The following is a 14,530-nucleotide window of genomic DNA, read 5'->3' as shown; positions in this document are numbered from 1 at the left end:
TGTGAAATAACGAATAAACACAATATATGATACCAGTACATATTGTGATGATAATACCAGCAGTTGTGCGCTAAAACAAATCTAAGACCGTAAACTGGAACTCAAGAACCCCTCCCCCAACTGCCACGTAAAAGACGGTCTACGGCCTGGATAATTCTGCATCCTTTCTTTGCGCAAGAAGTAAGAAGACTGTCCGAAAGTACCACTTTAAACTATAATAACTGGAAGAAAACGGAATTGCGTAACAAATCATTTCTGGTAGTGACTTTTTAGTTTGCAACTTGTTTTCGAGCGATATTTTAATGTAACGGTTAAATCGTGCAAATTTTCGGACAGCCTAAGTGATGGGCGCTAGCTTCGGCTGTTGAGGGGGCCTGGGCTACACGTTTACATATCTGCAAAGGGAGGTTCCGTTAGCTACGTAATAAATCCATTCAATCACGGACAGTTAGGAGATTCGACGAGAGGTGACGGAAGCAGTAGTGCCAGCACAACACCGCGAGCTTCTTCATAACGGTCCTGTTTAAAGTTGCACTTTTTTTTTTTGCAAAATGAGACTGAGTGTGCATGTTATGATTTATCTGGCTCTTTTGATCACTTTCGTTGCTTGCAACGCCCCTCCCGTGCCACTGGATGACATAGTTGTGGAGAAAACTTTCGTCCCTGAGAAGTGTGAAAGAGCAGTGAAATCGGGCGACTTTGTCAGATATCATTATAATGGCATGTTCCCCGACGGCAAGAAGTTTGACTCCAGGTAAGCAGTAGGTAGAGCTTTGGGTCCGTACAATTATTCCCTTTCTGTACGTCGCAAATGCCACATACTGTTGGGCTACTAGCATTTCGTTTGAGAATGTGCGCCGGTAGCCCACAGGGTATGGTTTTGACTGGGGAACGCTGCCCAAAGTGGCCACGCAGGCAGCATGCTCGCATGACTTGTATGAATGGATGTAACTTCCTACCAACCTAGGTTTGGAAACTGTTGAATAGCTTATGGCGTTATATATATATAAAAATATCACGCCACTTTCTTTTGGCATCTATACTGCAATTTAACTGTAAAAATTGACGCATTAGGAAAGTGGCCGTTTTGTTTATTTTTCACAATTAACTACAATCCATGCAGTCGGTACAGTTGTTGTAGCCTAATATAGATACACCGTCGGTTCACTCCATTTATATTAGGCTAATATTTGTACATGTCTAGCTCAGGTATTTTACTCAGAAATATACACGATGCACAATTCAGCAGCGCTTTCTTAATGTCGAGGCACATGTTGTTAATTATGTTCCAGTTAATTCTGTTATTAAAGAAGAAAGATCGTTTTCTGTAACTATAGTTGTAAGGATTCAGTGTGATAACTGGAAAACGCACACAACTGTGGAACGTGTACGGTGCACATCTGTAGCGAAAGGCTCTCCATCTGCTGGACACTTAATTCGATGTAAATCAGAAACACTAACAGCAACACTATTTTCCTCGGCACATCTACCATGTCATCTGTAGTTGACATGTTTTTACGTATTACAGCTGAAACTTTAATGAAAAGAAGTTCTGGTGAAAGGGCCTTGCAAGAGGGTACAACTATGGTGCCTCACATTTGCAGCCTCCGACTTATAAGTCCTGTTATTTCACTGTAATACCTCATTCTTGAGTGCAACTCCAGCTTTTGATTTTTGTCTTTATAGATTTGGTCCAGGGTAAAGAACAAATGAATGAATGAATATTGTTGCCTCTTGGCCAGAATCATATGGTCACCTGGGATGGGTCAATTATGATGTGTTTATGCATTCACATATTCAGTTGTGTGTGTGCTTGGCTGCATGCATGTTATGGCCATGGTTGGGGGAGGATCACTGGAGGTGTCTCCCTAATATCTTGGATGCTGTTAATCTCTTACTCTTATCTGATGTTCCCAGTTATGATCGTGGCTCCACATATAATGTGTATGTGGGGAAGAAGCAGCTCATTGAAGGCATGGACAAGGCCCTCGTCGGGATGTGTGTGAACGAGAGACGCCTGGTCAAGATCCCACCTGCCCTGGCGTACGGCAAAAACGGATATGGTAACTCCTCCTCTGACCCCAACTTCATATTCCCTGTTTGTCTTCAAGACACACTAAGTGATAATAACAACAATAATGATGATGATGATGACGATGATGAATAACAACAACAATAATAATAATAATACATCCATAAGTGCCTAAAAAAGGAAAAAATTGCTTGTTAGGTATTTCCAGATTTCACAACTGGCTCTCAGAGAAAGTGGGGGTATCCTGGGAGGGGAAGGGAGAGGGGGAGAGATGCATATATACAGTGCAGTTAAATACAGCTGACTCAACAATGAGGAGGTGTCAGATTGGGTGAACAAATAGCAAGCCTGAGGTCCTGAATCCCTGAAGTAAACAGACACAGCCGTTGCCTTAGATTCAGTTTCCATCTGTCCAAATGGAATCTGTTTTGCTCATGAACCGGAGAATAAAGATAAAAAATAGAATAAATTAGAACCTTTCAACTTTGGGTATAAAAATAATACCCAAACAGCCTACCATAAGAACTAAATCTGTAGAGTAGTAATGTTTAGAAAGATCCACCATTCAATTAAAAGATCTGTTGGTGAGTGGGATACTCTTAGGTAGGGGTATTGTATATTAGTATTTCATCTTAGTTTACCTGTGCTGTAGCTGTTAATGAGATGTTGAATCTTTCTGTTCTGTGTGCATGGACCTTTAGGAGTCTGTCTTGTGCATTTGCGACAGTGTAGGTATGGGAACACTTACGGGTGTAACAGATGTGACAAGGCTTGCTCAATAATGAGTGATATTGGCTGTTTTAAAAAAATAATAATAATTGTGGACTTCCATTATGATCAAGTGTGTTCTCCACTGGCGTTTTCTGAGTTTGGTTTGATTTCATGTGGTATGGCTTTCAGATTTCTGTCCTACTAAAGTTAATTTATCAGTACTTATGGTACTTAAGCACCTCTCATCTCAGCACACACAGGCACACACACACCCTCCCCCACCACCCTTCCACTGAATCTCACCCCAACCTTCCTGACTCTACTGCTGCCAGTCCCCTGATCCGCCCCCTGCCTGTCACTCCAGGCCCTCAGGCAAAGTTCCTCTACCTCTGGGTCTAATGTTTGGATGAATGAACAACCTACAAGAGACAAACTGTTCCTGTTCATGGTTTGATGTTCAGTGCTGGAACTTCAGGGCCTCACATTCAGCCGTTCACACACACACACACACTCGCACGCACGCACGCACGCACGCACACACTCCACTGGCGAAAGCCAGCCATGCAAGGCACCAACCTGCTCATCAGGAGCAATTGGCGTTTGGTGTCTTGCTCAGGGACGCTTGGACACTTTTTGCCCGGAGGACCAGGGATCGAACCGGTATCTCTCTGATTGCCGGAAGGATCCTGCTGTCCTCTGCTCTGTGGGTTTGCCTGGGTAAATTTGAGCTGCGTCGTTATCAGATGGCCCACGTTTGAACAGCAGACAGAATGCAGGGGGGTTTGTCGGTCCTGGAATGTTGAGACTGATCCTGATTAAACATGCTGTGACTGGTAAACTGGGCGTGGAGAGGTTTTTACAGCAGCACAAAGCTGGGGGTGAGGGAGGAGTCTAGCTGTGGGTGGGGCATAGTCCTACAGTGGTCCTGCCAACACATCAGAGAACTTTTAGTCCATGCCCTGAAACTATAATGAATAACAAAGAAAAATGTATTTTTTTCCTCCAAATATTCATTAAGTCAGAGAAAATATATTAAGGGACCATTCCACTTAATCTTAAATCCAGCAGAGTTGATCAGGACAACTGAGTTTACAGTATTTTCCAGTCTTATGTGACACATCACACACATCTAAGTCTTCCTGTCTTTTAAAATATGACAAAAGAAACATGGCTTTTGGAAAACTGTTGAGAAAAAAACATTTCTGACCTTAAAGATATGTGGCTAAAGGGGCTTTTTTACAGAATGTCCACAGGAGCATAAAATTGTATAATGTGTGAAATGCAAAAAAAAAAAAAAAAGCAATTCTTTAATCCCTTGAAGGCTAGGCTTTCTGGAATGTTTCTTTTTTTTTTCCAAAATTTGAAGTGAGTGTTCTAGAACTCTGTTGGTAAGAACATTCTAATGACATACTGTGATCTTATACCCCAAGTTTTCTGTACAGAATGAACATTTGTGTGTACTGTAATGTAGAATTCAGGTTTTCAGGTGTTTAGGGTTCTAATTTAGAATTAGAGTAAGTGAGTTGGTGTAATGTTTCAGGAACGTGGTCAAAAGTCTTGAAACAGACTGAAAGCTTGTTCTCTGCTGCCTGCTTTGACCACTGTCCATGATCCCATATCCTTTAACAGATTACTCATTGCCAGTATGTAAGTGTTTGATTTAATGAATGTTATATATATTTAAAATGCTCCCATACATTGTTGAAACAGTGAACACATCAAAGACCTTTATTCGCAAAAATTAAACCCCCTGAATAACGGTTGAATATATGGCTTCATTTGACACAGAATTTAACATGGCACCATGATTTTCATGAATGTGGGCCATCATGTCCCCTTTTGCATGGAATCTTTTTTAAAGATCTTTGTTCACCGAAATGCACAATCCATTATGAATTCACATCTATGAATTCATTCATTCATTTCCAAATCCACTTTATCAGGCTTGCTCTTCCCTGGAAGTATGGTGATAAATGTGCAATGTCACCACCTAGTGGTGATTTTTAGAACTTTATGAACCTATAGTTTTGCAGTTAAGCTGCAGACTGGTTCATATTGCTTATGCCAATTAACTTTCATTCGGTTGAACCCAGCAGATCCACTGCAGATTAAAGCCTATGTTTGGAATAATGAGATTGTGTGTCCTCTCCCATTGCCCAGGTGATGTCATCCCTCCAGACGCCATCCTGCACTTTGACGTCCTGCTCCTCGATATCTGGAATCCAGAAGACACAGTCCAGACCCAGACCTACTACAAGCCGGAGAAGTGCAACCGCACCGTCCAGGTGTCTGACTTCATCCGTTACCACTACAATGGCACCTTGCTGGATGGAACACTGTTTGACTCCAGGTATAGATATGATCAAGTAATCTGCCAATTTGTTCAATTATTTACCCTTTGATGCAGATGTTTTACTTTACATTTATTTAAAAATGTGACCGTAAAATCTGTTGTAGTATCTCTTTGGACCAAACAATGCCTCCCTTTTTGATGTATGATCTAATACCCGTTTCGTTGCTCCCCCGTCCAGTCACAACCGCATGCGCACGTATGACACCTATGTGGGGATTGGCTGGCTCATTGCCGGAATGGACCAAGGACTGCTGGGAATGTGCGTCGGGGAGAAACGCATCATCACCATGCCCCCGTCCCTGGGCTACGGGGAGAACGGAGATGGTGAGTGGAAAATGGGTGTTCCTTTTTTGGCCCACTCTCACCAGTATGTGTTTAAAGAAAAAAATTTGTAGCTTTGAGTCACTTTTGCAATTGCCTGATCAATTGCCACCACGCTTGAATTGACGAGTCCTCTCAGTCTCAAGGTAGATCTGATTCAGTTTCAGTTACTGGATGTTTGCTATGTTTGTTCAGCCAGTGAGCAGTGAACCTTTCAGCAGCTGTGTTCGCATGCAGACACATTTCCTGGTGCTGGGACTCTGGTAGGATAACAGAGATCTTCTGGTATTGCAGGCAGTGACATTCCAGGGCAGGCTTCCCTGGTTTTTGATGTGATCCTGTTGGACCTCCACAACCCCAAAGACACCATCTCAGTGGAGCAGCAGGTGGTCCCAGAGACCTGCACCAGAAAGAGCCAGGAAGGTGACTTCATGCGGTATCACTACAACGGGAGTCTTCTGGATGGGACCTTCTTTGACTCCAGGTGAGTTAGGCCTACCGTGCTGATTTTATGATTTGTGGAATCTCACGTGTGTGAAGATTCAACATAACCAATGCAGATTAGATCCTCTTTACCCCTCACCCTTTAGGGCATTGGTGTCTGGGGCTGTAATTGTATGTATTCTCTCAAGGGGGCGACATTGTCGAGTGAGTGAGGGAGTGAGAACAATGCATGCATCTTTGATTGTTTACAGCATCCCAGATAAATACCTTCAGTAGTTCTGTGCATATGTGATCATTATATAATTACCTGGAGCACTTTACATTGGTTCATAGCTTTAGTTTGAGTGGATATTAGCCTTGCTCAGTGGTACAGTACCCCCCTGTCGGACTCGGTGTGTGGGTGTCCGCGCCTGTGCGCACGTGCTAAAGATGCTCATGTTTCCCAGCTATTCACGGAACCGCACATATGACACCTACATCGGGAAGGGATATGTGATCGCAGGCATGGATCAGGGCCTGCTGGGTGTCTGCATCGGCGAGAGGAGGAGGATCATAATCCCGCCTCATCTGGGCTATGGAGAGGAGGGCACAGGTAGGACCACACCCACTTCGTCACCGGCCTCCTGACATGCTGTACAGAGTTCTGTATATGGATTGGCTGACGTAGGTGGACGCCGCAGGGAGGGCACGAGCATCCAGATGTTTCAAAGGCCGCTGAAACTGCTTTTTTCTGGTGTCATGAACTGCAGATGGTTTGTGGGTTCAATGACCTATGATCAGGGCAGCAGATCTTATAGTTGTACGCCTAGACAACAATACATAATTAATTTGTCCCTTTTTTTCTTGCTAAGGCTTCTTTTTAGTACTGAAATAGAACATTACTGTACTTTCAGGGTACATTTGGGAAATTTGGTCCTTTAAAAAAACCAAAAATATATCTGTGTACTTTTATTTCTGAGAATGAATGGCGTGAGTGATTTGGATGCAGTGGATGATCTGTGGTTCATGTAACTGTGACATAATCTCTCTCTTTCTCTCTCTCTGTTTCGGTATTACATCTGTTTTCCTTTGCAACCTGTGAACTGTTTCTGTGAGCTATTTATAGTGAACTGTTGACGACTCCAGGCCTCCCCAGACACCTTGAAAAATTACCAGAGTTATACCTAATATATCCTCCCAGGGGGTCATTAAACCACAATGCATGTTCACTGAAGCTAAAGCAAACAAATTCAAATGAATTCAATCCTAAAGAATTCAGTTAACTTTATTTATCCTCGAGGGGTAAATAGGGCATTAATCAGACACACAAAAATTACAAAAAAATGACACGATACCAAAGTACAATGAAATACACAAGTACTATGTCAGTTAAACATTAAAAAGATTGAAAGGGGGGAAAAAATTTAACCAGAGTGCTTTGTGGGTAAAAATAAATATGAATTTATGCTTCTCCAGTGCTGTTTGAGAATAGGGAAATGTACAAGTAGAAAATAAAATCATGGCACCCCTTTAAGGAAGTGAATAGGTTAGTTTATCAGTAAAAGATAATAAATAAAGCCTTGATGTATAGAATAGCGTTACTGTCAGGGAATTCAAAATAAAACTTTGTTGATGCTCTGGGATGTCCTGCTAAGGCTTGTTTGTAACACAGTGGCTGAGGCCCTAGCTTGTAGCACAGCACACTCACTGCTGTGCAGAATTTGGACTGCGCTTGTGCCAACTGTGACTGAGGGTGCTGTGGGGTGGCGTATAACTAGGAGGACCAAGGAGGGAGGGGGGCGTCATTCAACCGAGCGCTGCCCTACTCGTTGCTGAGCTGCGACTCGTCTGTTCGGCTGGGTACCCGCTGTAGCCCTGCCGTGCGGGGGGGCTGTTCAGGCCACATGCGAACGGCGGGTTTTCACGCAGCGCGTGCCGGGTGTATTTCAGGCACCAAGATCCCCGGCTCGGCAGTCCTGGTCTTCGACATCCACGTGATCGACTTCCACAACCCCTCAGACAAGGTGCAGATCACCAACAGCTACAAGCCGGACTCCTGCAGTCCGCTGAGCAAGAAGGGAGACTTCGTCAAGTGCCACTACAACGCCAGCCTGCTGGACGGCACCCCCATCGGCTCCACGTGAGTTGATTGGTTGCGGCCTTGCCTGCTCCGTGCCAGGCTGCGGGTTTCGCCCCTGTGGGCCTTCCCCGGCCGCTGATGTTTCTGATGCGCCGCGAGCTTGGCAGCGGCAGGCCCGTGTGGAAAATGTTGTGCAGCGCAATGCCCACCAAATTTCTTTGTGGTTCAGATCATATGTGAGCTGTTGGGCTGTGGTTCTGAATCACAGGAGATGCTTGATGCGTGATTTAGTCCGGGGCACCCTGGCTGAGACTTTGCTTGTTACTGCCACTTCCTCCTCTCCTCCCCAGCCAAGCAGGCGATGCTCTAAGTGCTAGGTCGTCTGATAGTTTCAGAAGGGCATATCAGTGGGTGCCCCTGCTTGTCACTGTTTAAACCAGTGGTGTCAAACTCGTTGCCATGGAGGGCCGTGTGTATGCAGGTTTCCATTCCAACCAATTAATGCTGCCTTAATTGAGTCCAATTACTCATTCAGCCATATGCGTTTAACTGCATTGAAGCACAGAATATAAGAAAAATTTTATTTAGACAATGCGGGTCACCATAGACGTCGGGTCACCATTGTGCACAAACTGCATCCCTAATTCAGCAAATAATTTAACTAATTATATAATCAAGATCTGAGGCTAGAATGAAAACCTGCATATACACGGCCCTCCATGGCAACGAGTTTGACACCACTGGTTTAAACCAATACAATTAAAGAATGCGTATGTGTGTGTGCGTATGTGTGACTGACCCTGCTCTGTGACCGTCTTTTTGCAGGCACAGCTTTGGGAAGACTTACGATGTGGTGCTGGGGGCGGGGCAGATGGTGCCGGGGATGGAGGTGGGACTGCAGGACATGTGTGTGGGAGAGAAGCGTATCCTGGTGATCCCTCCCCACCTGGGCTACGGGGAGAGAGGAGTGGGTGAGGACCTCCGTCTGTATGCCATTCCTGCCTGCTGGTCTATATCAGGGACCCAGAACTTACACTGCAACAAAAGTCTTTCTTAACAAGATTTCGTCTTGTAATGAGACTTATAAACTTATTGTTTATCTCAAGTAGAAAATATGAGTTTGGTCACTGAGTGTACTGACTAATAAGTTACTGCTTGCTTGACAAGTGAAGTTTTCTTACCTCATTTGGCCAATCTTGAAATGAGTCAAAGTGTCTCACATAGTGGAAATATTTATGTCTTATTTAGCAAAAGAATTTTTAGAAATCAAGTATTAAGCCTAAATATAAGACTAACATACTTGTTGAGATTTCAAATACTTGCTGATTTATTTTTAGGGTTTCAAAACCAGTGAAGCAGTAGGATGGAACCTGCAGGTTCAATGACATCATTAATGTTTGACTTTTACTCCAGTTAATTGGCTAGTGCTTGGAGTCCATTTGCATTTTGAAAAGGGACTGTACAGAGACTGATATCACACCATGCCCTTTATCATGAGGCGCCCTGGGGAAAGCAGCAGAAAGGACTGGCAGCAAGCAGTCAGATTTCTATTACAAATGGCTCCATTATCTAAACTGTAAAAATGTCTAAATCCTTGCTCAAAGATCATCTTGCATTCGTAAGCTCAATATACTTAAACTTGATCGTATGTTTACAAAAACTCTTCCAACTGCATCAACAATATGTTTGATCAGATAAGAACATGTGCTTTGTTGAGAACACAACAGAAGTCACATGGCTCAGCTTGAATGAATTAAAATATCCCTTTTTCGGTATACAAGGCTCCAAAATACAGAGCATCCTTTCATAAGCTAATACAGTTCTAATTCACAAACTAATACACTCAAACCTCAAACAGTGAGGATTGATTGAATGGGTAGGGGAGTATTTGATTGGTAAAATGCCACAGGACATTTTTCAAAAGGCCTGGTGAAAGGTGCTGCTGTGTTCTGCCTTTAAGTGCACCCTAGGTGTTTGGCGATGTCATCCGGGGGAGAGGGGATTCAGGGACGAGAGCGTTGGGAATATTTATCGGTGTCATAAGTGTTCGATGTTGATTTTGTGTGTAGAAGGTGAAGTCCCGGGAAGTGCTGTATTGGTGTTTGACATCGAGATGATTAGCTTGGAGGAGGGCCTCCCCGATGGCTACATGTTCATCTGGAACAGCGAAGTCTCACCCAATCTCTTCACCGAGATGGACAAGAACAAAGACAGCAATGTGGAGCCTTCAGAGGTAGGATTTTATTTTTTTTTAATCTTGAAGTTCTGTCTTCTCACACAGCATGCTCTCCACTGTACTCTATAAAAGTGATGATAAACAATAAAACAGTGGGTAAAGAAAATTATATTCAACTGATTTAACAGCAAGGTTACTGGAAGTCGTGGACAGCTCACATTATATTGAAAGGAATATTACAGGTAGTTGCTACTGTAGAATATTTGTGGTCACCATTAGGGAAGGGTCACCTGTTAACCAGTAATCCTTTGTTCCCTGCAGTTCTCTGATTACATTCTGCGTCAGGTGAATGACGGTAAGGGGCGGCTTGCCCCCGGGTTTGACGCCAACAGGATCATCGACAACATGTTCTCCAACCAGGACCGCAACAGCGACGGAAAGATCACAGCAGACGAGTTCAAGCTGAAGGCGGATGAGCCTGCCAATCACGATGAGCTATAAGCGTTGAAAATATGATTCTGGGTCAATAACACTAACCTGAGAACATTTTTAGAGTTCAGTATTGTTTCTGTTTTTTTTTGGGGTGGGGGGGGGGGGCTATCATCAAAGTGATAAATTTGTATATTATATACGGTGTCAAAATTTAATGAGGTGTGGTTTTGAAAGTGCACTAAGCTCAGGAACCAAATTGTTGTCTGAAATGGCAGTTGATGGTGTCGATGGGTTGACTTTTGAATTCATGAAAAAGACATTGCCTTTCTGACTCCACAGTATTACGTATTTGATTCTGTTGTGTTTTGAGTTAGCAAGAGTATGAGCTTTTTTCTAATTCCAAGGGTAAGGACAAGGTATGAATAATTACCTTGTATAAGTGGCACCTGCTGGCTATTTGAGACTCTGCTAGGGTTTTAAGGGCCAATATAGACAAGATTAGCAACTGGCAACAGGGAAACCTCTGTTTCCGCCATGCAGGTCGGTTTTGACAGAACGGAGTCCATACGTTTCCTCTGCTCTACATGTCAGCTGTTGACACAGAGTTAATCATAGTGCAAGAGAGTGTGAATCGCTGCATCACTAAGTGCACATTGGTATTGTAATGATGCTGGAAGCAGTTTCTGTGTTCACTGTTCAAAAATCAAAGGGAAAAAGGCTCAAATTTAGTTGAAGCAACCATCTTATGTGCAACCATCTCATCTTATTGGATTTTCCTAGAAATGGATGGTCAATTCTAAATGAAAAACATCTACAATTTCTTTACCTTCCTCACTGTCTGCTTGACCTCTGTTTTTTTGCAGATGCTGGCGTTTAGACTAAGTTTAATCCAAAAAATGTTTTGTTGTTGGAGGACTGAAGATGGGGGGCTCAGGGAAAACGCTGTACTAGAGGGTTTTTCCTGTGCAGATTCAAAGTGGATTCAATCCGACTAGACTACTCATGGCACAGCATTTGAAGGGACTGGATGGAAATTAGTCCAAAATAATGTCCAGTTTGTGCATCCTAAAATGATAATAGGAACCACTTTTGGAAGTAATGCATCTTTGTTATCTACACTTCAAACGAAAGTTCCATAGTCTTGCGTGCCACAGAATTAGAGGTACGCCAGTAATGCGTAATGCTAACACTAGAAGCTGAAGAGGTGTTGTAAATATGTACTGATGGGTAGGTTCAGTGCTTTTCCCGCCGAATATAGTTCCATTGTTTGTACTTTTTGTGCTTTTTCCTGCTTACCTCCACATGAACAGCAAAACTAATTTTGGGTTAAACTCTAGCATTTTTTATTTGTGTTTTAGTGTGTATTTGTTCATAATTTCGCTTGTGTTTTAAGAAATGTTTTAATGTTGGGGTGTTTAAACTTTGAATATATCAGATTGATCAGGTAGTCTAAATAGGTTAAAACTGATTGGTTTTTTTTTTTTTACTTCTTCAGTCTGTCGTGGTGATGTGATTCATTCCTATTTGTGATGTAGCAGGTGGACAGTAATGACAAGTGACCTGGTCAGAGTATTAATACTGTTCTTGCTGTTTTAGAAGCTGATATGGGGGCTAGCAACACAGTTCTTGTCAACACAGAAATCCCCCATTAACCTATGTTGACTGAATTTAATAATTTATAGTGATTGTAAAGTCAAGTGGAGACCACATCATTACTATATTTTCTGTAACACTTTGCTATAGTGCTACAGCAAATATAGTAACTATAGGAGTTTGAGGCTTCATCAACCCCTTAACGGAAGTAGCTGTCGGAGATTCATATGTTATCCCTATTTAAAAGACTATGCTTTCTGTAAAAACATTCTGCATTTTGTTAAACTCAGGATGGTATTGATGCTACCTTGTAGCATTTTGCAGTTGTTTAGATGTATTAATACTCTCCAACACTGGACCCCAAAACTTTGAGGCAGCAGTGTAATGGGTTAAGCCCCCCCCCCCCTTTGCCCTCGTTACCAGACTTATATGTTTGGCCTGAACAGCTGAAGATTTGTTTCCATTTTCTGAAATCTTCTTTCCTCTGAAATGTATGACTTCAGTGACTTTTCAAATACAAGTTGTGGTGAAATTTGTTGGGTAATTATTTGCTGCATTATGACAATTTAATGCAAGAATGACTCAGCAAGACTGTGAGTAATGGGTGTAAGAAGTAGTGCCAGTGTGCCTTAAATTTAATGTGTATGTGTGTGTTTTTTATGTCTTCTAATTAAATGCACATTTCAAACCATATTTTATACTTTTTTCTTTTTTATTTCTTTTCGTTTAAATTGTGTTGACCTCATGAATTGAACACACCCAAGCCTGGTCAATGGAAGTACAGGACTGTTATTGAAGAGGTGACCAACACCCCAGGAACAGACTCCAGGAAATCCAAAGATGAGATGGCAACAGTAGGTCTAGTTAGTGACAATTTGTTTACCAATGTGCGCAGAGGGAGAACATCTCAAGACAGTCTGAGAACTCTGAAGAACTTTCCTGATACATTCACCTTTATGGCCTGCAGTTGGCTGACACCTAATACGCAATGTTACACCCATGGATCATAACCACCAATCAATGCCCTCTAGTCTATCTTTACAATCACTACATTCCCTGAGAAGTGCTCCGCACTGATTACTTCATCAGGGTGCCCCCATTATCCTTCCTGATGTTCAGGATCCTGCTATCGTGTCACAGGTCGAGATGGCCTTGAGGCGGTGGTGCAAGCTAATGTTAGCTAATAAGTTGGAAACTTTATTTGATCCTGGCTAGCGAACTAGAAGTGTTAACATCCTTTTCCTGAGCTGCAGTGGACCAACATTTACTCAGTTTGAACCCCAGATCTGCATGAGATTGTAGTTGCTGAACGGAAGACAAAGAGCAGAAAGACACAGAAAGCGAACAAAAATGAGAAAACAGCTGTCTGGTCTCTGTTTTAAAGGTGAAATGAATGGTTGTGGGGAACTTGAATTAGCCATGTCGCGAGGTGGTGAATCGAAACCTAGGTTTGGGGAAGTACCGTTGGCCCAGCACAGACAGGAAATAGACACTGGAAAGAACTGTTATTTTAGCATAGTGCTTTGCATAAGATTTAGACTAAACTGTATAAGATCTATGCATTTCCAATGTTCAGGGAGTTCCTCTTATCTCTGCGAAGATAACGGAAGCTTGTGTGAAAATAAATAATTAATAAGACTTTACAGTGTTTGATAAAAGGTTAGCAAACATACATATCACCCATGTGAAAAACAAATTGCCCCCTCAAACTTAACTGGTTGCACCACCTTTAGTAGCAACTGCAACCAAAAGCTTCCAATAATTTGACTCACATCATGTTAGAAAATATCATTGCACATATTTAGCACCTATTTAGCATCATGTTGTTATACTCAGTCACGCACACATGCTTTTCTCTAACCATGCACTGAATAAACATATTTTTTATTATAGAAGTAGGAAACCACTATTGTTTCACAAGGTCAACAAGCACAAAAATAGGCGGGGGTGAAGGGGGGAACAGGAAGTACCCCAGGAAATATCAGTGCTGACCAAGCAATATTGACCTTTGCAAATAGCAGTGAATAAGAAGCTAGTAAACAACTGTGGCACCAAACAGAGATACCTCCTTGGGGAGGAGTAAAGCTGTTGAAACTGTATAAAAGGTAATGAATTCGTGGAGTTCATTGGGTTGTTCCGTGGACACCACGGCTTTGTACTCTATATGCATGAGAATAAAGTCTGATATTCTGAAGATTCTGCCTCATCCTCTTCATTGAAAGATAGAAGAAATTTGCTAAATCCAGATCAAAAGAAGAAGACCTTTGTTGCTTGGAAACCACAACAATCACTGAAGGAAATATTTGCCACTTTTCTTTGCAGAACTGTTTTAATTCAGACAAATTTGTAGGTTTTGGAGCATGCTCGTTTCAGGTCCTGCTATGGCATTACTATTGGTTTCAAGTTGGA

At 42.5% G+C, this 14,530-nt stretch overlaps 1 protein-coding gene across 1 annotated transcript; it reads left to right on the top strand.

The window, feature by feature from the left end:
* Nucleotides 1-398: 398 nt before the first annotated feature.
* Nucleotides 399-12,814, top strand: fkbp9 (FKBP prolyl isomerase 9). The gene is made up of 10 exons (XM_064347132.1): nt 399-754; nt 1,918-2,063; nt 4,904-5,093; nt 5,275-5,420; nt 5,712-5,901; nt 6,308-6,453; nt 7,791-7,980; nt 8,746-8,891; nt 9,990-10,153; nt 10,418-12,814. The coding sequence occupies exons 1-10, from the start codon at nt 552-554 to the stop codon at nt 10,595-10,597; spliced, it is 1,701 nt and encodes a 566-aa protein (XP_064203202.1). The 5' UTR covers nt 399-551; the 3' UTR covers nt 10,598-12,814.
* Nucleotides 12,815-14,530: the final 1,716 nt, after the last annotated feature.

This window comes from Anguilla rostrata, chromosome 8, assembly GCF_018555375.3.
Source record: "Anguilla rostrata isolate EN2019 chromosome 8, ASM1855537v3, whole genome shotgun sequence".
Taxonomy (NCBI): Eukaryota; Metazoa; Chordata; class Actinopteri; order Anguilliformes; family Anguillidae; genus Anguilla; species Anguilla rostrata.
This window is presented reverse-complemented; position numbering and strand designations above follow the sequence as displayed.